A 26539-nucleotide genomic window follows, 5' to 3' on the forward strand; every position below is an offset into this window, starting at 1 on the left:
TTGTCTGCAATTCTACGCAACATATAAAATGCAAAGGTGCTTTCTTAGAAATAAGACCGTGTGGTCATCCCAATTTAACGTTAAATCTTATCATTCTATTCCCCTCTGCACATCCGGGAAGATACTAGTTGTTGTTGGGGAAGTGCCCAATCACTAAAAGGAGAAACAAGAATTCAGGATCCTGGATTCAATGCCATTAAGTCAACAGTTCTCAATCCATCAGATGTTAACATTCCCTTTGTTCATTTGTTATTTCTTTATTGGTATTGTGTAGACCCAGTCTTATTGGATGAGGGCAAAAGACATGGGCTGCATTTCCATCTCTGCCTTCATGAGCAATGGGAATTTGGGCAGGTGGTTTAACTTTTTTAATCTCAATTTCCACATTTTATAAAATGGGAATCATTAGGGGCACCTGGCTGGCTTAGTCAGTGGAGCATGCGACTTTTGATCTTGGGGTTGTGAGTTCACGCCCTAAGTTGTGTATAGCCTACTTAAAAAAAAAAAATGGGAATAGCAAGATCACTCAACCTGTCTTTATCCACTGCTCAGAGTAATGTGTCAATATTGTAATGTGGGTGAACCTTCCTTGTAAGTCGCTTCCCTGATGTTGCTTTCCTCCTCCCTCACCCCCATCTCCATCTTTCTTTTTTTCCTTCTTTTCTTTAAAAGTTATTTCATGGACCATTACAGCCAAAAGATACTGAATTTTCAAACAATTTCCCCTAAATGACCCTTAACATATGGAAGGAGTTATGTCCCTATGACTTGAGTCACCTCTCCAGGGCTCCAACGCCCAGAATTAAGTTGAGCAGCAACAGAAGCTTTCTATGGAAACGCTTCTCTTCCTCAGACAAGACAAAGGCATCTTCAGCAGACAAACCCTGTGTGTCCAGGGCCAGGCAAAATTGCCATTTCCAACAGAAAGCTGTCCTGCTTTTTGGGAAAACAATGGCTGAAGAACAGCTTCCTTCACATTCAAAGAAGATGCTAGTCTAATTGAATTTCTTGCAGGCAAGAATCAAGGGTGGATCTGGCTTTGGTACCAATTCAGTGTGAAGTTTGATGTGGTGGCCATGAAAATGCACCTCGCAGTCTTCCAAATATAAGGAGAGTAATTGTTCAAGAACCTGAATGCTGCACCCTGCATCTATAGCCTCCTTTGCATTCTGGCCCTACCTCCTATGAGCTGCTCCAGCCAATGACTGAGTATGGCTAGGAAACTAAGGCAAGACCACTCCTAAAAGATTTGGGACTCAGTTGGCAGCTGACTCTGGCTGGCTCAAGGACTCCCTATTGACCTTGCTGAATCCTTCCTTGGATGGCACAAGAGACTAGAACACTTCTACCCAACTTTCTCTTGCTCTCTTTTTCATTCAGAATCAGATTTTCTTTCTGGTCAAATGCCTCTTCCATCTTCTTTCTGGCTCCCTCCCCATTTCACTCACTCACACAGTCATTTCCCCTAATAAAATCTTTGCATTTCCCCTAATAAAATCCCCTAATAAAATCTAATCCTAGCTTGATTTCTGCTTTTCAGAGGATCCAGAATAACATATTTAACAGATCGTTTAAACCCCTTAGTTCCCATTTTTACATCTTGCAAACTGGGGGCCGAAGGACAGAGAGAAGAGCTAGAAGCGAGGAAAGATTTAGTGCAATAAGAAGAAGGTCATGCCTACACTAAATGACATGATGAAGTAGTTAGATGCCTGTATCTTAGAATTGCTAGTTCCTTATATATTTTGGAGATTAACCTCTTCAGATAAATGGTTTGCAAATATTTTCTCCCATTCTGTAGGTTCCTTTTCACTTGATTTGTTGATAAAATAAAAAGTGTATTAGAAAGTTTTGTGTCAGAGTTTGGCAATTGTTCTCATTCTCAGTGTTAAATGATGATGTATCTTACAAGCAGTGTGGTAGCCGTAGAGTTTAGAGTAGATGAAATAAGTTGCTTTCAAAAAATACAGTGTTTAAAACAGTGTGGGGAGGAAGGAGGGCCTGGCTGGCTCAGTTGGTAGAGCATATGACTCTTTTTTATTTGTTTGTTTATTTCAAGTTTTTATTTAAATTCTAGTTAGTTGGAATGCCTGGGTGGCTCAGTCAGTTAAGCATCTGCCTTTAGCTCGGGTCATAATCTCAAGGTCCTGGGGTCGAGTCCTGCATTGGGCTCCTTGCTCAGCAGGGAGCCTGCTTCTCCCTCTGTCTGCCACTCCCCCGGCTTGTGCTCTCTCTCTCTATCTGACAAATAAATAAATAAAATATTTTTTTAAAAAAATTCTAGTTAAGATACAGTGTAATATTGGTTTCAGGAGTAGAATTTAGTGATTCATCACTTACATATAGCACCCAGGAGCATGTGACTCTTGATCTCAGGGTCTTAAGTTCAAGCCCCACGTTAGGGGTGAGTTTACTTAAAAAATAAAAAATAAAAATAACAGTGCAAAATGTTCTCATATGTAAAATGGTGCTAGGTTCTAGGCTTAAATAATAGATTTTTCATCTATATGTTTAGCACTGGATAATTACTTTATATGGGGCACTATCCCTCACATTGCAGGATATCTAGCTTCCCTAATGTCCCTAATGACATTACTGGTAACACCTACATTCATTTTAATAAAATAACTAGCAAATTTCCCAAACACCGCAGGAGGAAGTCCGTATATACATTGATCATCAGTTTGTAAATGCTTGTGAATGATATGGTATTCTCATTCCTGGTCACTAGAGGGAGGAAGTAGTCTGACTACAACAGCACCTGGACCACTATAGACTAGACCCATCTCAAAACAACTCTTTACTGTGCTAAGAGAAGTTAGAGCTTGGTGAAGAGGATGACAAGTATTAAGTGCGGTTATAAGTAATCACCCAATTGACTCAAGTCTCAATAAATACACATTCTCCACTTTCTCAGTGATAGCCAAATTCCAGAAGTATATTAAAACATTTGAACTACCTTAGCTAATTCTGTTTTTTTTTTTTTAAGATTTTATTTATTTATCTGAGAGAGAGAGAGCACGTGCACGCACGAGCGGGGGGGGGGGCGGTGCAGAGGGAGAGGGACAAATAGACTCCCCGCTGAGCAGAGAGCCCCACACAAGGCTCCATCCCGGGATCAGGACCTGTGCTGAAGGCAGACATTTAACCGAGTGAGCTACCCAAGCACCCTAATTCTATTCTTCTGAAGAAAAGTAAAACCAAGCAGTTTAATTCAGACAGCAAATATCAAGAACTGCATTTTTAGGGGCGCCTGGGTGGCTCAGATGGTTAAGCGTCTGCCTTCGGCTCAGGTCATGATCCCAGGGTCCTGGGATCAAGTCCCGCATCAGGCTCCCTGCTAGGCGGGAAGCCTGCTTCTCCCTCTGCCTCTGCCTCTCTCTCTCTCTCTCTCTCTCTCTCTCTGACTCTCATGAATAAATAAATAAAACATTTTTAAAAAACTGCATTTTTAAATACAGGAAATAGTTATAATCTGATAGAGCAAGACAAATACATCCCTTTATAAAGCCATTCATGAATAGATTGGGAATAACTTTAAGACTAATAAATTTATAATTAGGATTTTACATATGTTTTTGTGCCAAAATTATAGGTTGCTGCAATATAGTGGGATGTGCTCTAGCTAGAAATAAGAAACCCTACTTGAATACAACCTGTGTTACTTACATCTAGGTGAATACACTTCAATTTGCTAAACCTCTAATTCCCTATCACATGGGGATAGTGATACAAAGACTGTAGGATTACAAACATAAAATGAAAGCATACATGGAAATTCCTGATATTTTTAACAATCCTCTGAGAAGATTTGAAGACAAAGATGTGTACTTGGAGCAGAATTCGATATCGAAGGTTTGACTCCATGGGGCAGAGAACTCAAATGTGACTAAGAATATAGATAAAAAAGCCTGGGTGGCTTAGTTGTTAAGCGTCTGCCTTCAGCTCAGGTCATGATCCCAGGGTCCTGGGATCGATCCACACATCAGGCTCTCTGCTCGGCAGGAAGCCTGCTTCTCCCTCTCCCACTTCCCCTGCTTATGTTCCCTCTCTCGCTGTGTCTCTGTCAAATAAATAAATAAAATCTTTAAAAAAAAAAAAAAGACTATAGATAAATATCTTGTTTTGTTTTTATAATGAAAAACAAACTCAGGAAACTAAGAGATGAAGCAGGAGCAGCAATAGGGTTTAGGGCAATGATCTCCCAAACATTAGCATGCATCACAATCACCTGGAGTGCTGGTTAAAATACAGTTGCTAGATTCCACCTCGGAGTTTGATTGTACAGGGCAGGAGTGGGGTTCTCAAATTTGCATTTCTAAAAGATTCAGGTGAACCTCATGTTCCTGGTCTGGGGACCACCCTTTGCAATCTACTGCATTAGGATAATGGAGAGTAGTAGATTGAAGTGAAGAGTCAGAGAGAAGGGTCCAAGTAAAGAAGGTCAGAGAATTGTCTTGTAGGCATCTGAATGTGCAGAAATGAAAAGGGAAACACAGGAAAATTGTTGAGTAAGTATGTTAGTACTACTTATAGGTCAGTATGTCCTGAGCAGACTCAACATCTTCAGTGATGTGAGGTAACAGAACCACTTAGTTTGTAAAGTAGGGAAATCTCTTGAGAGATCAACTTTTGCCTGGAATTGAAGGAGAAAAGTAAAAAAAGAAAAAAAGTAATTCCAAAATTGGGATTATAAATGAAATTATACAGCAATAAGAAGAATTTGCAAATAAAATCATGCAAGTAGAGTCAGCAACTTTTTTTTTTTTTAAGATTTTATTTATTCACCTGAGAAAGAGAACATGAACACAGGGGAGAGGCAGAGGGAGAAGCAGACTCCTCCTGAGCAGGGACACCCCTCCCTCCCCTGACTCAGGGCTCAATCCCAGGACCTGGAGATCATGACCTGAGCCAAAGGCAGATGCTTAACCATCTGAGCCACCCAGGTGTCCCAGAGTCAGCAACTTTTATTTAAGCACAGAAAAAAAGTCAAAATAGTAGAAATGGGCAAATGCAATTCCAATTTTTGAATTCATGACAGTATTTTTAAATCTATTATTGTTATAATTTACATACACTAAAATGCATGAATCTTAATTGTACAGCTTGACAAGTTTCGACAAATGGATACATCCATGTTATCATTACCCAAATCAAAATATGGTGTGTTACTATCACCCCTGGAAGTTTGCTCATGCTTCTTCCCAGTTACTCTACCAACCCTAAGGCAACTACTCTTTCGATTTCTGTCACCATAGGTAAGTTTCCCATGCTACTGAACTTCACATATATGGAATTATGTAGTATGTACTCTCTTTTTTAAAATTATTTATTTATTTAGAGAGAGAAAGAGTATGCATAGCGAGGTGGGGGGCAGAGAGAGAGAATTTTAAGCAGACTCCGCACTGACCACAGAGCCCAGTGCAGGGCTCGTTCTCACTATCCTGAGACCATAACCTGAGCCAAAATGAAGAATCAAATGCTTAAGTGACTGAGCCACCCAGGTGCCCCTAGTATGTAATCTCTTATCTGGCATCTTTCACTTAAAAATGTTTTTGAGATGCATCCATGTTGTTGCATGATCAGTAGTTTGTTCCTTCCTGTTGCTGAGTCATGTTCCATTGTATGAATACACCATAATTTATTCATTCACCTTTGGTGGACATTGGTTTGATTCTAGCTTTGAACTGTTATGAATAAAACTGTTATGAACATTCTTGTGCCGTATGTAAATTATACTTTAATCAGAAAACAATGACAAATTCCAAAAACAAAAGAAAATCTATTTTTAGGTAACATCTTTGGTCATTTAAATGAGCAAAGAGAGAGGGCTACTGCACATACAACAGTGAGGTGGTAGGGATTAAATATTTAATCACTCAATGTTAGCACTATCAATGTGATCAAGAAAATGCAAATGGATTCAAACTGGATATGTATACAGACCAGAAAGCAAGTGGAGAACACACTCATTTGCCAATACTAAGCCACCATAAATTCTGGAATCAGAGTTTGAAGCTTAAAAGAAATGCAGATTTGGAAATGAAGTTACTATCTCAGAAGACATTCATAGGCTTATGTGTATGAATCAGTTGCTGTGGCTGATTCTGCAATGCAAACCTCTGCTCGATTAGTGGACCTCAGCCTCAAGAAATGTGTGCTGAAATCAAGCCCTTAATAAGAAGACCCATGTTTCCAGAATTTCGTAGAGGAATACATGAATCTTAAAATAAGTTTCTATGTATGTGGTCAATTTGGTGCAATGTCCCAGCTGGGTCTCTCTAGAACTCTCTAGTGATGTAGGAAATAATCCAACATCACTGATAGCTCTTCACAATAATATGTGCTTCCTACTTACCTCCTAAAGTCTCCAATTATAGGGGCACCTGGGTGGCTCAGTCGTTGGGTGTCTGCCTTCGGCTCAGGTCATGATCCCAGGATCCTGGGATAGAGCCCCGCATCAGGCTCCCTGCCCAGCCGGAAGCCTGCTTCTCCCTCTCCTACTCCCACTGGTTGTGTTCCTCTCCCACTGTGTCTCTCTCTGTCAAAAAAATAAGTAAGATCTTTAAAAAAAATAAAGTCTCCAATTATAGAACAATCTTTTAAATAGTAGTATTACCTTGATGGAAGTTGGTCAAAATTCTCAATTATAACTTTATCTGTGTACTTTTATATTTTCTATTTTTGGTGACTGATAAAAATAAGCTATATTAACATTTTAAATATTTCTCCAAATTTCTGTTTTGAAAAATTTCAAACCACAGTTGAAATAATATTAAAATATTAATACTGCCATTAAAAAAAATGATCACTACAGTCATTCCTTTTTTGACAAGGGTATTTGAAAGACAAAGTACATCAGGTATTATGGACTGCATCTGGGAGGAATTGGCACACTTTCTAATCTCTCAGCCTGGAGGGGGCATCATTCCCTAAATTCTAAAGAGGTACCAAGTTTGTTTGCTGATGCCCTAGGACAAAGTTAAACTGGAGGTGGGAGTGGGGAGAATAGGTGGAGCCACAGTTTATGAAAGATCCTAAAGATGCTGTTACCCTAAAAAGAAGCTTCCTGGGAGAACTTCAACAATGACCTGGCTACAGACCAGATTTGCAAATGACATGAAATTAGGGAGTAAAATTACTCATTAGGAATAATTAATGATCCTCCAAACATGAATAGGTTAAAAGAATTAGCCTAATTTAATAAAAATTAATATAGCTACATGGAAAGTGTTGGACACAAGCTTCAATGAAGTATAATAAGAAGCCTAACTCAGCACATGAATACTTTAAAAGTATCTACTTGTTAAAATTTTAATCTTATTAGGAATGAAAAGGGAAATATTGCTGCTCCAAAAGCTAATGTTCTCCCAAGATCCATTTAAAGAAATATACTATGTAAAATACAGGCAGTAAGAATCTCATTCTATTTTGTTATCTGGATGTTACTTTGTTCAGTTCAGGGCACCTGACTTTAGGAAAAACACTGGCATAATGAATCTTGTTTATTAGCATACACAATGGATAAGGAACATTGAAGGAATTTATATATAGCTAGGTTGGTAGTGGCGGTGGTAGAGGGAGTGCGGAGCTGTTGAGGGGAAGGACAGGATGATGATCTTCAAGTACTTAACTCTTTTGTGGCATCAGGCTAATTACATTCTACAAGACTACAGGGGTCAAAATATGGAGATGTGTTGAGAGCCTACTGTATGCCAGGTCCTTTGCAATAGCTGGATATTATAAGGCAGTATGTTTCTGAGTAAATCTAACAAAACTGGGGAGGGAGTGAATATTCCCTCACTTGAGGAGTCCAAGGAAAGGTTATTCATGATTCTCAAATCTGTCTGTACCTTTGTATCTAATTTAACTGGTTTGAGGGGAGAGCCTAGGTATCAGAATTTTTCAAAGCTCCCCAGCTATTTTAAGATTTTACTTATTTATGAGAGAGAAAGAGACATAGCGGGCAAGGGGAAGAGCAGAGGAAGAGGGACAAGTAGACTCTGTTCTGAGTGCGGAGCCCGATACAGGGCCTGATCTTAGGACCCTGAGATCATGACCTGACCTGAAACCAAGAGTCAGATGCTTAACCAACTAAACCACCCAGGTGCCCCACTCCCCAGCTATTTATAATGGGCAGTTGGGTTTGAGAAATATTAGGCTAGATAACTGTCTGGATGTAAATTAAATGCGAAATTAAAATGGAGAGGAAGGTAAATGGAAATTCATATTTATTACATATTATAAGCCCGGCATTGTGCTTGGCATTTTCACACTCTAACCTGTATTAACTATGTTAATACTTAGAATCTTTTAACGCAGTGCCTGGCACATAATAAACTCCCAAATGTATGCTTTCTACAACCTTATAATGGCATTCTCCAAATACATCCTGGGAGAATATTAGCTTATAAAACAGGTATTATCACCCCCGCATTATGGACAAGGAAACCAAGGCTCAGAAAAGGTATTTATTTTGGCTAATGCAGTAGGTAGTAGATTGTAAAACTGTGATTTAATCTCAGTTTAAAGCTAGTGTGTCCAGGTAACTGGCTGGCTCAGTCAATAGAGCATGTGACTCTTGATCTCGGAGTTGTAAGTTCAAGCCCCATTTTGGGTGCAGAAATTACTTAATAAAATCTTTGAATAAATAAAGCTAGTGTGTCTTCTCTGTCTCTTCAGGCCACTAATAAGACATCTGGGTATTTATAAAAATTAGCAGCTTCCTTAAGTGGCCCTTTTTACTTTTAATAGAACCATTTCTTCCTGACCTATTCTCAAAAAAAAAAAAATTACATTAAATGCAAATCCTGAAAAAGTGAAGCCAAAAAGTAGACATTTTCCTAATGTGGCCTGACAGAAACTCTTCTGTAAGTCTTGAGAACCGCAGAGGCCAAAGAAAATGTATTAAAAGCGGCCCTTCAGAACTGAAATAAAACACTTGAAGCAAACATGGAGAAAGCACTGCTCACAAATGAAATACCTCCCTTCTATCTAGTGAATGGATAAATATTATATCCACCACATTCATACTCTAGGACTTCAATTATATATTAATATTGAGGGAGGGGAAGTTAGCCCTGAAAGGACAGTCCTGATCATCTCTGACACCTTTTTGCCATGTTAATCCTGAGTTTTCTTGTGCACATGACTGGTTTGAGTATGTGAATTTGCTGAAGAGGGAACATTCAAAGAAAAATAACCCCTCAATGAGAGTGAGTTCCTCAAGAGCAAGGACAACCTTCACTTTACTATCCCATATAATCCTTAATAACCAATACAAAATAATAATTGCTGCAAGGCTCCACTACTTTTCAAAAATAAAATATGCTTCAAGTGGTGAGCATTGAATTGACTTGATGCAATGCTAGATTCAGATTTTTTTCTGTTGCCTGGCCAATTGTTAAAATTTAGAGCCTACGTTAACATACACAAAATGGTATATTTGATAACTGAAATTTTCTTTTCTGAGCTTCATGTACTGTTTCTGTTCTGAGCTACATTTTTATAAAACAAAAATACAGAATATTTTATTCTAGAAAAATATGAAGCTACAGGTCCTAAATACTGTTAAGGGACTCCTTTAGATAACCCAATATAGTAACTACTAGTGCCAATTTGACACCCAGATGTACCCTACTTATATCCAGAAACATAATTTTACACATTATGTTTTGAAAAGTATGGAGTATATCTTTTTTTTTAAATATTATTTATTTGTCAGAGGGAGAGAGAGAGCACAAGCAGGGGGAGCAGCAGGCAGAGGGAGAAGCAGGCTCCCCGCTGAGCAAGGAGCCCTTCACAGTACTCAATCCCAGGACCCTGGGATCATGACCTGAGCCGAAGGCAGACACTTAACAGACTGAGCCACCCTGCAAAGTACTGAGTATCTTAGGTACTCAAGGAAAAGTTGATAAAGGACATTTCGTTTTTACCCTTTTTTTACCCACTGGCATCTAGCTATACTTTACCCATCTTAAATTTTAACTAGATAACCCTTGTCTTAAAGTCACAAAAAATTTCATGGGGAGAAAGTTTAATTTTCACATGTATTTTATACACTTTGAGATATTCAAGAAGCCTAGAATCATGCTGTCCCATCTAATTTAAAATTTACCAGTAGCACAAAAAAATGGGAAGTTATTAATATATTTATATGTACTTATCAAAAATATTATACCATTTCAACATGCAATCAATATACAAAATTGAGGTATTTTACATTTTTTCCATACTAAGTCTTTGAAATCCAGTGTGTATTTTATACTCAGAGCAGACCTCAATTTGGACTAGACACATTTCAAGTGCTCAGTAGCCATGGGTGGCTAATGGATACTGTACTGGACAGCACATGTCTAGAGTCTAACTCCCTATCTCCAGTGTTAACAGTCACCTTAAAATATACAAAAATAAAGCACATAATTGTTGATCCAAAGTTAAGTAATGCTCTGTTACAATGGCAAGTGAAAGGTTAAATGTTACAGGGTTTAGACTTTTCTAATCACTTAAACAAGAAATTTGCTTTTAAGAAAGGCTTTGTAAATTTTTTTACGTCAATTTTACAGTTGCTTTAAAAACCATCTTCTTCCCATTACTTCATCAAGTCTTTCTGGGTACCAGGGTATTTTGTTCTTTTTTTCCATTTGAGTTATTCATTTTGTCATTCAGTATTTATCTGGTAACGACTATGAGCAAAACATGCTAGAAGCAGTGAGAGATATAAAAGATATCCCATCACCTCTGCTTTCACAAAGCTTCCAAATTAGATAGGGAAAGAGTGGAAAAACCTGTGAAAATGTATTTGTATTTTAGTGTATCAGTGTCATTTGTCTGCTTATCAGTTTTTCCCCAATTCTTTAACAATAAAGGGAATGACTTTATCTTCTTATTCTTATCTTCCCAAGACCTGACAAAATGCCTTAATAAATATTTGTGGAATTCACTGTTAACAAACTGTATGTTATTTTCTAGAAAAGAAGTCCCTGTAAGTACACCAAGTACTTGAGAAGACATTTCATTTTCCCTAAGGGAACAGAAAAGCTGTTAAGGCAGAAGAGTTACCTCTCAGGCCTTGAAAAATTTGACACAAATAGAAGGTGGGGAGTTTTGAAGAAAAGAATGAATAAGTTTTTACAGCTAAGAAAGTATGAGGATAGAATAATTTATCACTTATGATAGAAATTGTTTGCTTATTAAATGTGCAAGTGAACAAAAATAAGAACCCAAATGACCTGAGAGTATCATTTACAGACAGAAATGGAGGCTTTAAGGAAGTGAAGGAAGTGGTGGTGCTATACAAGTTATATAGAAAAAAGTGACATCATGAGTAAGCACTTGCAATTGTTAATTTTATTTTATTTTTTTAAAATTTTATTTTATTTGAGAGAGAGAGAAAGCACAAGAGGGGGTAAGGTCGGAGGGAGAAGCAGACTCCCTGCCAAACAGGGAGCCTGATGTGGGACTCAATTCCGGGACTTTGTGATCATGAACTGAGCCGAAGGCAGCCACTTAGCCAACTGAGCCACCCAGGCGCCCTGTTAACATTTTAAAGCCAAACCCATAGCAACAACCCTCCCAACCTTGCAAGGTACAGCAGTGTGCCCTAGTTCCTTATTTTTGGGATAATGTCTGTTGTATCCATTTTTTGAATTTTAAATTCTATAATCTGTTGTTATTTTGAACAATTTCTTCACGCATGTTTATGGGCAGAGTGAAAAATAAGAAATCTAGCAGAGTAACATGCTTTTATTTTACCAGGACACATATAAGGAAAAACAAATATGCCAATGTTACATTTCCAATTTGACAGAGCAATCTCACAAGTATTTATATTTAGGAAAAAAAAAAACATCAATTACTAAGTTGTTACCAGGATAAATTATCAAGTAAGACAATCAAGCAAACATCTTTTGTAGGCATTCTTCCATGAAGACAACAATTTACAGTCTTCAGATTCTGACAAAATCAAATTACACAAATTATATTTCTAAGGATACAGTTTTAACAGAAACAGGAAGTCGAAAACTCTCATATTCATTTAAGTCTCTGTATCTTACAGGAAAGTAAAACTGTTATTTTTTTCAAAATATTCCCAATTTAAAGCAAAAAGAAAGCCTACACAGCTCAATTTTCCCAGTAAGCAGAAACAGAAAATGTTATTTTACTAAACACCAGAAAACAAAAAACACAGTAGTAATCTTCTGAATAAATTAAATCAAATGAAAACAAGAGAAAGCACCCAAAATTGCTTTGTTTCTTTAAAGAACTCTTCTCTAGGCAATACACTTAACACTCCAATCCCTTTCAATTCTCCCACGGAAATCCTGAGAAAAACTACTTCTCCTCCCATTACCACTGAAAGAGAAAATCTCTTCCTTGAAGGCTCTGTCAGCCAGTCTTAATCTTAGCCCAATTTTTATCTTGCTCATTTTTGCCTGGGGTCTTCTGTTCAGTTTTCCCCGCTTAGGGCACCCACCACAATCTGGTTCTTCCATCCACCATGAACTAGATCTGTCTCCCTTTAAACGCTCTAGGTGTCGCTAAAGGGGGTGGAAGGTGGAGAAGAGAGCAGAGAGAAATAAGAGCTCCAGGAATCTATTTTACAAGACAACCTGTCCCTGGAAATAATGAAGAGCTAAAGCCAAATTAAACTAAAAGGGCTGCTTTTGCAGACGCTTTTGAGCTATCACTTTTTTTTTTTTTTTTTTTTTAAGGGACAGGAGACAGATGGAGAAAAAGTGTACTGCCACCCTGGCATTTAATCACGTTCAGGGTAAGGAGAGGAGGCACAAGAGGTATACCTAAGTTTTGTGTGAATTTACTAGTTGAGGCTGAGAAAACGTGGTAGTTAGAATGGACACCATCCTTACTCTGGCCATAAGAATAAGGTCTAACTTGTCACTAGCTTGATCATTAGCCTGACAGTAGTGTTCTGGATCATGGAGACGGAAGGAAGAGGGAGGTGAGGAATCAAGGAGGTCTTTTGGGGAGAGGAATGGAAGGGTCTTTTGTGTGCTGGCAGGAAACCTGGGTCCACCAGCAGTTCTAGAGATTCTGGTCTGCCAGAAACCAGACAGTAGGGCCAACAATTATCTGCAAGGTAGGCAGGAGCCCAAGCTGGGTGGGCATAGCCAGTAGTAGGCAGTAGGAGGTGACCAGAGGTGCAAGAAGAGCAATGGAATTACATAAATCACATAGAACAAGTAGCACACTGCTGCTCTCTCTGCCCCACAACTGTCCACAGGCTGCGTGCCTGTACTAAGGGCAAAGCTGGAATTCCAGGTGCTAAGAGGCAGACCAAAGGCCCTGGAAACAAACAGGGTCCATGCAGTGCAGATAAAGGTAATGCAATTTACAGCCTGGCCTAGGAGTTAATGTGAATCATGACCATGCAGCATGTGACAGTAATGCAGAATGGCATGAAGGCCATGTGGAAATGGAGGAGCATGGCCTTGAAAGTCTCAATCTTGAGGTTAAGAAAACAATGTCCAGAGGAAAAAAGTTGTAGAAACGTCAGGAAAGGGGGGGAAAAAAAAAAAAGGCAGAAGGCATACCCATTTCTGTTGTCCAAGCACAGGTCCAGCAAGAGGTGGTAGGGGACCTTGTGCAGTATTTCCAAAGGCCGAGATTAACCAGACTGGAATCCAAAGGGCCTGGGGATCTCTACTGGCTCTCTTATGGGGCGACGTCTGGCTCTACGGACTCCTTCACGCAACAGGTAATATTGCAGTGGATTTGGCCACAAATCCTCTTTGATAATTTCAGCAATCTTGTCAGACTCTGGAAGGCTGTGGTCTGAAAACCAAGTGAAGAAATTGCAGACGACATCTTGGCTCCTGCGAATGAAGGACTGGGGTTCATGGCCCCGGCGCCATATGATTGGAGTGGAAAGAGACACCACTCGGCCAGAGGCTCTGACCTCATATTCTTTGACAATAAGCTTGTTTCTGAAGTAAGGGTTTCTTCGAAAGAAGAACTTGAATTTGCAGCCAGTTCTAGGGTGCCTGAGCTCCTTTACCTCCAAATTGGTTATGTATCTTAACATCTCTGCATCTTGGCCCCTAATCATGGGGGACAACTGGGGGTGGTTCCGAAAGGCAGTGACCCAGAAGCCCGGGATATTCTGAATGATGTAGTTTCTCCTCTCCAGGTAGTGACGACGCATCCGCCCAAATTTATGCTCCAGTTGCTGAAAGGCCCTGTCAGCCTGAGCATTCACAGTGTCCAGTTCCAACTGGATGGCTTCCAGGGGGTTCATGCGGAGATCCATATTCAAGGGTCGGGGCCCTGCTTCTTCCTGCCCCTCCTCTACCACTCTATTTTCTTCAATCATTTCTGTTTCTTCACCGACTTGCTTCTCTACCTCCATCTTCTGCTCCACCACCACTTCCTCCTCCTCCTCCTCCTCCTTCACTCCTTCCTTCACCACCTCCTCATCCACTGCTACGGAGAAAATGGCGCACTTCTCAGGTTCCAGGGCCTTGGCCTTCACCTCTGCCAACATCTCAGACCCCGGCCTCTCTGGCTTCTCCCCACCTGGGCCGCGCGGCTCTCCACTCTGACAGCCATTTTCCAGGCTGTTGTCCGTTGCCACGGACACCGACACAGCTTCCAGGCCTTCCGTGAGAGGCGGAGCCTCCGCCTGCCCCGCTTCGGTCGCTGCGAAACCGCGATTCCCACCGCCTCGGATCTGGGCAGGGCGGCCACAGCCCGCGGGGGCGTGGAAGGCTCCCCGCTCTTCTGGAAGCTGAGGCGGTGGGAGCGCGACCGTGTTCAAGCTTCCCGCACCCGGCTCCGCCATCACCTGCGACACCTCGGTTTCCTCACGGAGCTTCAGGCACTGGTCTGCGTCCAGGTCTCCTGGGGCATGGTCGGGAATCGTGAGACTGCCGGTCTGGGGGAACAGGGACCTCTCAGCCCCAGCCAGGCCGCTCATGTCAGTAGCAGCCTGACCGACGGTAGACTAACGTCCGTTTTCCTCACAGAAGCCACCGGCTCGCCAGCCGACGGTTGGCACCACCCACCCTCTAATCTCGCGAGCGTCTCCGCGAGGTTGACGTCTGACGTCAGGGCCGTAGATCCCACCAGAACGCGAGAAGTCGCTGCTTTTGCTCCGCCCTTGCCTGCCGTCCTAGCTTATCGTAGTTTCACTTCTGTGAATTTAGTGGGGTGAAGCCGTAATTTGACTTACGTTAATGTATTTCGGTCTCAGAGACTGAAGGCGGGGAGGATGCCTCTGGAAACTGCCTCCAGCATGTAAGCTGGGGTAATTGTAGCGATCACAGCACAGCACTGCCAGTTGTTTTCTGAAAACATGTTTTACTGGTTTTGCTTAAGTATTTTTCAGGCAGGAAGGTAAATCTATTCCTTGTTACCCTGTAATAGCCAGGAGCAAAAACCTCTTTTTTTTAAAACTAACTTGAATAGCAAATTGTTTCTCTTTTCTCAAGTAGAAATCACTGACCTCTAACATTACTGGGGGAAAAAACTACTCCGCAGCTTTTTACCACTAAAGTGACGCATAGTATTCCTTGCTAGTTCTAAATTTATACTCTGCCTCAAAGTAAGAGTTTGTGCTACATAATGCCTGCAGGAATTAAGCCAGGGTCAATTCGCTGAATCTTGCTTCGTGGCTCCTCACCGCAGGAAATTGGAAAAGCTATTTCAGTCCAATAATCTATTCCCGAATTTAGTTCTGCAGAGAGGTGGGAAAGGTTGGCCCTATTGAAGTATGTATTCATGGCAGTCAGTTCATAGAACTTAAGAAGGATGCCAGTGTCTCTGGTTGTTTTAGTTTGTTGACTTGTGAAGAAAACTGGTGTTAGAGAGTTACAAGGCCTCAGAGAAATACCAGCAGGGGACGTCCCGCCACCATTTTTATAACGAAAAGCTAATTAAAATGGATAATCAAGATAGTCGAAGTAGAAAACAAACTTGCAGAATGCCAGTGTGCAGTTAGTTGACTCAAGGTGCAAAACAGGCCAACTTTTTTTCTATTTGCTTTGCTTTGGATTGTAGGCTATTTTAATAATGGCCCCCAAAGATGTCCTCCTCCTAATCATCAGAACCTGTGAATATGTTCTCTTCTGTGGCAAAAGGGACTTTGCAGATTTGGTTAAGTTAAGGATCTGAAGATGGGAAGATTATGCTGGATTATCCAGGTGGGACCCATGTAATTACAATGGTCCTTATAAGAAGGAGGTTGGAGTGTCAGTCTTTGACTATATGACAATCAAAGCAGAGGGGAGAAAAAGAGAGAAAGAGATTTGAAGGTGCTGTGCTGCGGATTTTGAAGATGGAGGAAGGAAACCAGGATCCAAGGAATAAAGGCAGCCTCTAGAATCTGGAAAGGTAAGGAAATAGATTCTCCCATAGAGCCTCCAAAGGAATGCAGCACTGCCAACATCTTTATGATGTCTAACCTCCAGAATATAAAAAAAGTAATTTGTGTGGTTTTAAACTACTAAGTTTGTGGTAATTTGTTACTAAAGCAATAGGAAATGAATACTGCTTGGATTGAAGTTTGGTTGCATCTCTGTGTGTGTCATGTTTTTCCTAGCAGCAGCTCCTTCGTCCTTGCCCACTGCTTTCTCTGAGCTCCTGCCTCCTGCCCAACAGCTGTGATGTATCTTGGTTATTGAGACCAGAATTAGGCAATAGCCAGAAAGAGAAAATTAAAGGCAAAACCTACCACAAAAGATATTTGACAAGACGGTGAACTCCAGAAGGACAGGGTCATAGTTTTGTTTACCACTGTTTACTAGTACCTAGGACACTGCCTTGCACAGTGTTATATTATTAGAATGTTAAATACAGGAACAAATGAACAGAATAGTTTCTCCTCCTGGTATTTGGTGTTTGGCTGACAATTACTCTTGTAGATAAGAATGAATAATGGAATTTTCCACAAGGCCCGCTTCTTTCTTATTGCCATGAAATCATCCTCTGTCTTGGAACTGGAATAATCTAACTTGGCCCAAAGTGGAAACTTTTATTACTCTAATATGCCGACTGAGCCGCCCAGGCGCCCCTAAAGTTTTGTTTTATTCAAATCAGCAACTCTCATTAAGGGTCTACTAAAATCTCAGCTCCCTGCTATGCTGAGTAAATGCAAAAGAAGAAGCAACTCTGTCCTCTCCCACTGATGATGCTGGGATGCTGGAATACTGAGACTGACATGCATGAAACAACCAGAGTCACTAAGAGGACGAGTATAATTAAGTGCTCAGTTGCATGGCACAGCTCATAAAAAGAGTTGTAGGAATTCAGAGCAGGAAGATTAATGAGTCATAGAGTGGTTCAAGAAAGTTGCCCCTAGGAGAAAGGAGGAGGAATTTAAGAGTTTTTATGTATGATCTTGGTTAAGTTAGTTAATCTCTCAGTTATTGTTTCCTCTTTTATAAAATTTGACAATTTAATACATACAAAATGCCTAGCACATTCTAAAGCAAGATAGGTTTGTGACAGGGTCTTAGAGAATGAACAGTATCTGCCTAAAAAGAGAATGTTTTAGATAGCAAGATGACTGTGTCATGTAAAAGAAACACGTATTCTTTTTAAGACTTTAGGTTCAAAAAGATAAGGAAAAACTTCTCCAAGTATTAGCTGCAAATAATACTATTAATATGTTAAGTACAATCTTCTGTGGCAAATAGTAATCATATTTTTTTTTCCTGCATGGCGAAGTAACTCCTTGAGCACATGAAACTTGGTGCAGATTGAAATCCTAAGCAGCTCTTTCTTCCATGAAAGGATTCTTTCTTAAAAAAAAAAAAAAAAAAAAAAATGGCATAGAATACACAAATCTGCTTTTCCCTCTAAATCCTTATTTCTCGCCGGACCTTCTCTTATTCAAAAGTGATTGTAACTTACACTCTCCATCTTCTATAATGAGGGGTTTTCACCACATCATTTCCCTACTGTGACTTTCAGACAATTAAAATGAGGAGAAATTTAAGTTTTTCCTCATTTTCTGTATATATTCAACCAAATATCCCATATCATGGCTTTTCCAAATGTACTTATAGTAAGAGAAGGTCTCAACACTTAGACTCACCAGAATCCTGATTACATTTATATGCACCATCTATTACTGGAGTTGTTCCTAACATTATCAGTTAGAGCACTAACTGACACACTTGCAGACATCATAATAGTGCTTTTGACAAATAAAGCCACATCTAGTTCTGGTGAAAGCCTGACAATAGAGTCTTCTGCTTAAAAACAGAAGGCAAGGGGCACCTGGGTGGCTCAGATGGTTAAGCGTCTGCCTTCGGCTCAGGTCATGATCCCAGGGTCCTAGGATAGAGCCCCACATCAGGCTCCTGGCTCAGCAGGGAGCCTGCTTCTCCCTCTCCCACTCCCCCTGCTTGTGTTCCCTCTCTTGCTGTGTCTCTCTCTCTGTCAAATAAATAAATAAAATCTTTAAAAAAAAAAAAACAAGAAAACTTTAAATCATCTTACAAAAACTAACAGTGTGTCTGTACTGGCAGTACATTTTATTTTATGGGGGAGTATATTTTGGCTCTGCTTCATATATTACCTTTTTGCATTTTTTAAAATTTAAATGCAATTAATTAACATGTAGTGTATTATTAGTTTCAGAGGGAGAGTTCAGTGATTCATCCGTCCTGTATAATACTCAGTACCCTTTTTGCATTTTTTAATATAAGACATATTTGTACATTACAGAGCATTCCTCTGGCAATTTGCAATAAACCTCACTACTCAAAAGATAATCTAATCTTTTCTAATATGGTTCTGTGAGAAAATATTCACAAAAAGCATGAAGTTATTTTGCATCATATCAAAGAATCACAGATTCTTCAGGAATGATTTCTCAGGTGATAAGGAGTTTAGCAGAAGTTCAGACATTTTTGTTTTGCAGAAAGATAAGTTTTATGGTTGTAATTATAGGTTTCATGTATTTACTGCTTCTGATGTACTGGCCACTGTTGTAAACACCATCCCATGTATTGTATCATTTAGTTCTTATAAAGAACCCTGTCAGTTAGTGCTATTATGACCTTTATTTTACTCACTAGGGAACTGAGGCAAAGAGAGACTGAGTTACTCATCCAAAAAGGCATAAAAAATGGTAGACTCGGAGCACCTGGGTGGCTCCATCAGTTAAGCATCCAACTCTTGATTTTGGCTCAGGTCATGTTCTCAGGGTCATGGGATCAAGCCCTGCATTGGGCTCCACGCTCAATGAGCAGTTTACTTGAGAATCTCTCTCCCTCTACCCCACTCCTTGCTTGCACTAAATAAATAAAGAAACAAACAAACAAACAAGGGGCGCCTCGGTGGCTCAGTCAGTTAAGCGTCTGCCTTTGGCTCAGGTTATGATCCCAGGGTCCTGGGATCAAGTCCCGCATCAGGCTCCCTGCTCAGTGGGGAGTCTGCTTCTCCCTCTACCCCTCCCCCTCTGCTCGTGATTTCTCTCTCTCTTTCTCGATCTCTCTCTCTGTCTCTCTGTCTCTTGGATAAATAAATAAAATCTTTTAAAAAATGATAGACCCGTGATTTGGATCTAGGTAGTTTAACTGAAGAACTTTGCTCTCTGTACAAAATGTGAAGTTACTCCCTAAAATAAAAACATAAAACTATCCTCACTTAATGTTGAATTAATACACATTTATCTGCCTCCTATCCATTCCCCTATCCACAAGCATATTAATATTTGTTAGGAAAGTATGCCAGGATTTGCTTTCTGTTTAGAGGAAAAGTGGTTAATCGTAATACCTAAATTCAGTATTTTGTAAACCCCATCAGACCCCTATCATCTTTTTTAGCAAATTAGTCTTTACTTTCTTGACATGAAATTAATGAATAATGTAACCCACCTACACAAATTAATAGAAAAACATAAATGTAATGACTTGACTCTGATATAAAAGAGAAGTAAAATTAATTTATAATAGTATCTGTTTCAATATGCAAAGGCATTATCATGCCCACATTATAAGAAATGACAAGTAGTTAGAAAGTTACACCTGTTGTTGTAATCACCATGGATGGAGACTGATATAGGTAGGTTTTACTTGTGACTCATATATCCTGAGTAGCATTCCAGTGACCAAATGTCGGTTAAGTTCTGGAAAAGAAAAAGGAAGAGTTCCCCAAGATTGCCATGGCTCCATATTTCTTCTATTGTAAAAAAATACATTTTCACCAAAAAAAGGAAAGAAAAATACATTTTCATATTTCTACAACCAAAATATGTCTAATAAACACTATCAGCCAGGTGTCAGTCATGACGTTGTTGTCATCGCCTGAGCATGTGAGAACTTAGTTGTTACTGATTTCATTCTGGACAAACTTTAAAGACCATCTGAAAAAGGGATACAACCTGTAGTTTGAAAACTTTCCATCAGTCTCTCTGGAAGTCTCAGAAAAGTGCCAACATCAAAACTTAAATAATTGATGTCTTTGTCCTTGAAGAAAATCATAGATACAAGAGTTGAGCACCGTTTTAAGAAATATAGCAACACCAAAGTAGTTGAACGTAGGGAGGATAATATTGTTTGGAAAAACATGGATACTGACAACTCTGAGTCAAAAACTGTTGCAGAAAATTTTCTGAATATGAGGAAATTTTAGAAATACCCTAATAATTTATTTTGCTTTTGTTTTTCCTTTTATATATGCCCAAGTGTGATAGTTGATTTACATCTAAATAAAGTCTAAAAGAGCTTTTGAAAGATAGAGTAAAAATTATGTATAAAAATGCATTGTGTCATAGTTTAATTGGCAACATTTTTCTTTTTTTCTGTCTTGGTGATATTTAAATAATACTATATTTTACAATTGATAATGTCTCAAATTAGATAAAATGCCATAGTTTCCTTCCTGGAATATTCACTGCATAGTAAAACAGTGCAAACATATTTCATTTTTAATGTAAAATGATGTTAAATTCCAGGCTCACATAAATAAATACAGGTGGTTTTCCCTCTCTGCAGTGGGACAATTTTGTTGTTGTTAAGGACTTACTGTTGGTATATATTCCTGACACTACCTAATGAAAGCAAATAACATTCTTTTTAATAGCCAAAATACACCTCCACAAATTTCTAATACACGCCAAAGGAGGGTACATCTACTGAGAATCTATTACTTAGTGGGCATGGTATTCGCATTGATTTTTCACTAGAGGGAGCAACTGGTCTTTAAGAAAGTGATGTGAACTTTGGAATGGTCTTTCACTATAAATGAAATACTCCTGTAAGTTAAATTGAATCATAATCTTTCACTCCCATTATGCTGTAATTGTTATAAAGTAGTCTTCTCAAATAGGGCTTAGATTTGTTATGATGACTTCTAATAATCAAATCAGGCCAAAATATCTCATAAGACCCTACCTACTCCAACAAGGTCCCTACCTGTGTAGACTAGTCATGGACCTGGTTTCAAGTTCCAGCTCTGTCACTCACTGTTTAACCCAGGCAAGTCACTTCATCTCTCTGAGCCAGTGAATCTCTATGTTAAATAGAGATTGTTTTAAGATTTTATTTATTTATCTGAAAGAGTAAGAGAGCACGAGCAGTGAAGAGGGGCAGAGGGAGAGGGAGAAGCAGACTCCCTGCTGAGCAGGGAGCCTGAGGTGGGGCTTGATCCCAGAACCCTGAGATCATGATCTAAGCTGAAGGCAGACACTTAACCGACTGAACCACCCATGTGCCCCTAAATAGAGATTATGATACATACTTTACCAGCCTGTTAGGAAGATGAAATAAGATATGTGTAAAGTTTAGCACTGTAAGCTTTCAATGAATAAAAGGTAACAGTATTATTTGTATTGTTTTATGCTAATAAAACTTACATATATTAAAATTAAACTATTTACAAGTTTCAATCAGGCACTAAATTCCATTCTAAAAATTGTATTTAGGATTCAGACAATAAAGACATCCATGTGTATTAGAGTGGTCAGTGAAAACTTCATCCAGGAAATGAGACTTGAATTGGACTCTGCTATAGGTTAAGAACTGAACAACATGAAAAATAGGTGGGAATGAGGGCATGGTAATCACACTTGTTTACTGCTCCAGCTATTTCAACATGCATTCTAGACCTGTACTGTCCATTACAGTGGCCACTAGCCACATGTGCCTATTTAAGTTTAAATTAATTAAAATTAAAAATTCAGTTCATCAGTCACACTGACCACATTGTAAGAACTCCGGAGCAACATCTGACTATTGGCCACTCATGGAAAGCATGCATGGAAGAAAGTTCTATTAAACAACGCATTTTAGACAGATAGTATCTTCAGGTTGTGGGAAAAAGGAGGCTTGCTGGTACTAAAATGCCATTCCACAGTTATAGCAGGCCTATACTCTATAAAAGTCTTAAAGAAAAAAAATCACTTATTAAAGTTCATCCTTTCAGTTAGCATTTTTTTAAAAGATTTTATTTATTTGACAGAGCACAAGTAGGCAGAGAGAGAGAGAGAGAGAGGGAGAAGTGGGCTCCCTGCTCAGCAGGGATCATGGGATCATGACCTGAGCCGAAGGTAGCCGCTTAACTGACTGAGCCACCCAGGGGCCCCTAGGTTAATCATTTAAATAACCAATAAAATTTATGCTTAGTGGGACAAGCCCCTACTGTACTTTTAGTAAAGTGAAATAATTTAAAATAAAATGAAAATAATGTGAAACAATTAATGAAAATAATTATGAGGAATTTTCATATCAGTGTGAGTCATGGTAATTTGCTTGGTACAATACCAAAAGTGAACCGTCAAGCCATTTAATAAATGAGACTTTTATATTTGAAAACATCTCAAAATCCTAAGGTTAAGAAATTTCATCCAAGGGAAAATATTTCTATGCATTTTCTAGATAGTATGAAGTTCAGATAAGTAGCTAAATCCTTTAAGTATTGTTCCCATGAATTTGCGTTGTCCTGTTCCTTAAAACTCCAGAGCCTCATATATAATCTTACAAAAATAGTGTAATTTTGTTTTTGTAGAGTCCCAAGGTCAAAAACCTTTTTTACAACAAACTTCCATGATAAAAACAAAACAAAACAATCCTCTTGTTTTAAAACAAGTTTCATCTAAGTCATTTACTGCTTTCCACATAAAAATTAATTCAGTATGAAAAGTGCATAATATAGTATCTAACTTGATACTTTGTTATAACACTTCATCTGTTAGCTGAGAACTCTGACTTGTGAATTCTTTGGCTCTAATACTATATTGCAACTTCCTTTGGTTTGTAAGCAAGCCATACTACGCACATCTATTTTTAAAATGTGAAAAGTTGATTTGGAAAGAGACCATCATTCATTCATTTGGCCACTAATAGAAATGTTCTCATCCCTGGGGCGCCTGGGTGGCTCAGTCGTTAAGCTTCTGTCTTCAGCTCAGGTCATGATCTCAGGGTCCTGAGATCGAGCCCCGCATCGGGCTCCCTGCTCCCTGGGAAGCCTGCTTCTCCCTCTCCCACTCCCCCTGCTTGTGTTCCCTCTCTCACTGTGTCTCCCTCTGTCAAATAATCTTAAAAAAAAAAGAAATGTTCTCATCCCTTCTATGACATTAAGTAGAATTCACCTTACTATCCAGATTAGGTAATCTCAGGTCAAGTGACTTGCCTAAAGTTACCTGGCTTGTAAGTAATGGAGTATGGATATAAACCCAGTTTGCCTAACTTCAGAGCTCTTCCTACTCTGCCATGTTGCTTTTCTGATTTCTCAAAATCTTTAACAGTAACCAGGGAACTCAAGAACTGCTGCCTGTTTCCTGATAACTTTTTTCTAGGGTTTGTGTCTTCTGTAGCACCCAGAGGACTTTTATGCAATGTTGGCTACATTGATTGAACGATTCCACATTGAAGGCTAACTTATACAGCCATGGGAACTTCAATATCTTAATCTAAACAGAACTTATGGCTTTTAGGAGACAAGTACCCTCAGTGGAAGCATTTATTAAATGTGGGGCAGATTTAAAAAACAATACCTCCTGCTACCACTGATATTTCTAACTTAACAGCATTTCCAGATTCTTACATGTGGGGTTCAGAGATTTCAATTGCTGATAAATGAATTCAAGGATAAAAGAGCTCCAACCAATAAATATTTCACTAGTTTTTACTATTCTATACTCAGGAGGAAGTTTTAAAAATAAAAGTTTGTTTTCAGGAAATAATATATTAAGTCCAATTTAGAAATGATTCTTGATAATTCACCCTAAGAAGAGAGAGGAAATATGCATCCTTCCTACCTAACATGTATCTACCCATGTTGGAAACCTTTCCTTGATTTAAACAACAGAGGGATCGTCTTAATTGCTTACTTCTCTCCCAAAGAGAGAACACTTTCACAGTTCAACCGCAGTGAAATTGTTGATTCAGTGCTGATGGAACACCCTCAGGAAGAACCCAGATGCAAGCCAGAGCCCAGACAGCTTGAGGAACAGCTGAAAGATAAGGCCATTAGTGGGCGGGGATGGTTAGGTAAAATCGAATCTGATGGCTAAGCACCTTGTTTGTGGGTGAGAGAGAGTTATTATTTTATGTGCATAATATATAATATACATTTTTTATCTTATTTAAATCCAATTAATTAACGTATAGTGTATCATTAGTTTCAGATGTAGAGTTCAGTTATTCATCAGTTGCATATAACACCCCGTGCTTATTACATCACATGCCCTCCTTAATGCCCATCACCCAGTTACCCCATCCCCACACCCACCTCCCCTCCAGCAACCCGCAGTTTGTTTCCTTTGATTAAGAATCTCTTATGGGGCGCCTGGGTGGCTCAGTTGGTTAAGCGACTGCCTTCAGCTCAGGTCATGATCCTGGAGTCCCAGGATCGAGTCCCACATCAGGCTCCCTGCTCTGCGGGGAGTCTGTTTCTCCCTCTGACCCTCTTCCCTCTCGTGCTCTCTATCTCTCATTCTCTCTCTCTCAAATAAATAATAAAATAAAATCTTTAAAAAAAAAAATCTCTTATGGTTTGTCTTCCTCTCTGATTTCGTCTTATTTTATTTTTCCCTCCTTTCCCCTATGAATATCTGTTTTGTCTCTTAAATTCCACATATAAGTGAAACCATATGATAATTGTCTTTCTCTGATTGACTTCTTTCGCTTAGCTTAATCCCCTCAGTTCTATCCACGTTGTTGCAAATGGTAAGAAGTCATCCTTTCTGATGGCTGCGTAATATTCCATTGTGTATATATAGCACATCTTCTTTATCCATTCATCTCTTGATGAACATCTGGGCTCTTTCCACAGTTTGGCTATTGTGGACATTGCTGCTATAAACAATGGGGTGCAGGTGCCCCTTTGGATCACAACATTTGTATCCTTTGGGTAAATACCTAGTAGTACAAGTACTGGGTCATAGGGTAGCTCTATTTTTAACTTCTTGGGGAACCTCCATACTGTTTTCCAGAATGGCTGCACCAGCTTGCATTCCCACCGACAGTGTAGGAGGGTTCCCCTTTCTCCACATCCTCACCAACATTTGTTGTTTCCTCACTTGTTAATTTTTAAGTATGTGTTTTAAAATCCTGTGACCAGTAGAGGATATTGTAGGTTTTTAAACAGGGAACGGACATAGATGTGTCAGAAAATAACAATTTTTTTTTCTCAGCAATCTTTATTCAGTTCTGGGGGGAATGCCTCCCTTCCCAGGATCCTGTCCCTCCTGTACCTCTCACCCCAGGGCTCTGTGGGATTCAGTGTCCTCCTCTGTTGAGAGTAGGTCCTGGGGCCCAGTGGCCTGGTCTAAAGAATATTCAGAACAGCTGGTCCCTTAGTGGGTATGCTGGTCTTCTCTGTTGTGGGGAAGAAGTAAGGTGGGCAGAACTACTGCCCACCAGCACTCAGAGCTCCATTATCTCCCCAGCTTGGGTTGCAGGGTAGTAGGGGGTGGGGGTGTCCCCTAGCCTCAGCAGCTGGAGGGCCTGGGGGATAAGGTTCCCAGGACAGTGCCAGAGAAGCAGCTCAGAGCAAGGGCTCCTGCCTGAGTAGGGGCAGAAATGGGGGGGAAGTCATGGGGGAGCTACAGTAAGGAGGGGTCATTGTGCAGGCTGAATCCAGGGAAGTGGGGGGCCATGTTCTCTTCAGAAAGGCACTGTTTGCGCAGGGTCTCCTGCTCCTCCTCCAGGCACTGCTTGGTGCTCATGGGCACAGCTTTTCGGAGAGGGGAGCTCACGTCCCAGGTCTGGGGCGTCCCTGGGTAGCACTGGGCCTGACCTGGGGGGCCTCATTCCAGCGGCTGCTGCAGGATCATAGAAAATAACATTAACTGCTGCATGGAAAAAGGCTTGAAGGTTGTATGATTAAAGGCTGGGAAATTAGTTTCAAAGTGTTATAGTAACTCAGGCAAAGATTGACGAAAGTATCTTTAGAAATGTGGTAGTGACAGAACAGAATACTTAAGAGAAATAATAAAAGAATTGACTGAAACTAGATATGCAGATGGGCGAGGAGTTTGCTTCTGTTTGGACAACAGGAATGAGTGGAACTGTGAATGAGCTATGGAATATAGGAAGAGGACCAGATTATGATCAGGTTATAATGGGAG

General features: G+C 39.7%; 3 protein-coding genes and 1 pseudogene across 7 annotated transcripts in view; 1 reads left to right on the forward strand and 3 right to left on the reverse strand.

Annotated features, from left to right (window-relative positions):
• Positions 1-6489, reverse strand: part of COL10A1 (collagen type X alpha 1 chain) — a 154066-nt gene extending 147577 nt beyond the window's left edge. The window contains exon 1 of the mRNA XM_073893812.1: positions 6359-6489. The gene's annotated coding sequence lies outside the window, so the exon portion shown is untranslated. The remainder of the gene's footprint in view (positions 1-6358) is intronic.
• Positions 1-15034, reverse strand: part of LOC112817416 (testis-specific Y-encoded-like protein 1) — a 32579-nt gene extending 17545 nt beyond the window's left edge. For 2 of the 3 annotated variants that reach the window (XM_073893814.1, XM_073893813.1), the window contains exons 1-2: positions 13554-15034; positions 6359-6541 (exon numbers count right to left, since the gene is read on the reverse strand). In XM_073893814.1, coding sequence (XP_073749915.1) covers positions 13628-14935 — 1308 coding nt within the window. In that variant the 5' untranslated portion in view covers positions 14936-15034 and the 3' untranslated portion in view covers positions 6359-6541; positions 13554-13627. The remainder of the gene's footprint in view (positions 1-6358; positions 6542-13553) is intronic. The other variant, XM_025864509.2, reaches the window with a different exon arrangement.
• A 200-nt stretch (positions 15035-15234) lies between these two features.
• Positions 15235-26539, forward strand: part of DSE (dermatan sulfate epimerase) — a 150238-nt gene continuing 138933 nt past the window's right edge. For 2 of the 3 annotated variants that reach the window (XM_073893817.1, XM_073893818.1), the window contains exon 1: positions 15278-16350. The gene's annotated coding sequence lies outside the window, so the exon portion shown is untranslated. Of the gene's footprint in view, positions 15256-15277; positions 16351-26539 lie in introns of those variants that run through there. The other variant, XM_073893820.1, reaches the window with a different exon arrangement.
• Positions 25681-26245, reverse strand: LOC112817465 (host cell factor C1 regulator 1 pseudogene; annotated as a pseudogene).

This window comes from Callorhinus ursinus, unplaced genomic scaffold, assembly GCF_003265705.2.
Source record: "Callorhinus ursinus isolate GAN/ISIS: 27379988/994484 unplaced genomic scaffold, GSC_fseal_2.0 scaffold6, whole genome shotgun sequence".
Classification (NCBI taxonomy): Eukaryota; Metazoa; Chordata; class Mammalia; order Carnivora; family Otariidae; genus Callorhinus; species Callorhinus ursinus.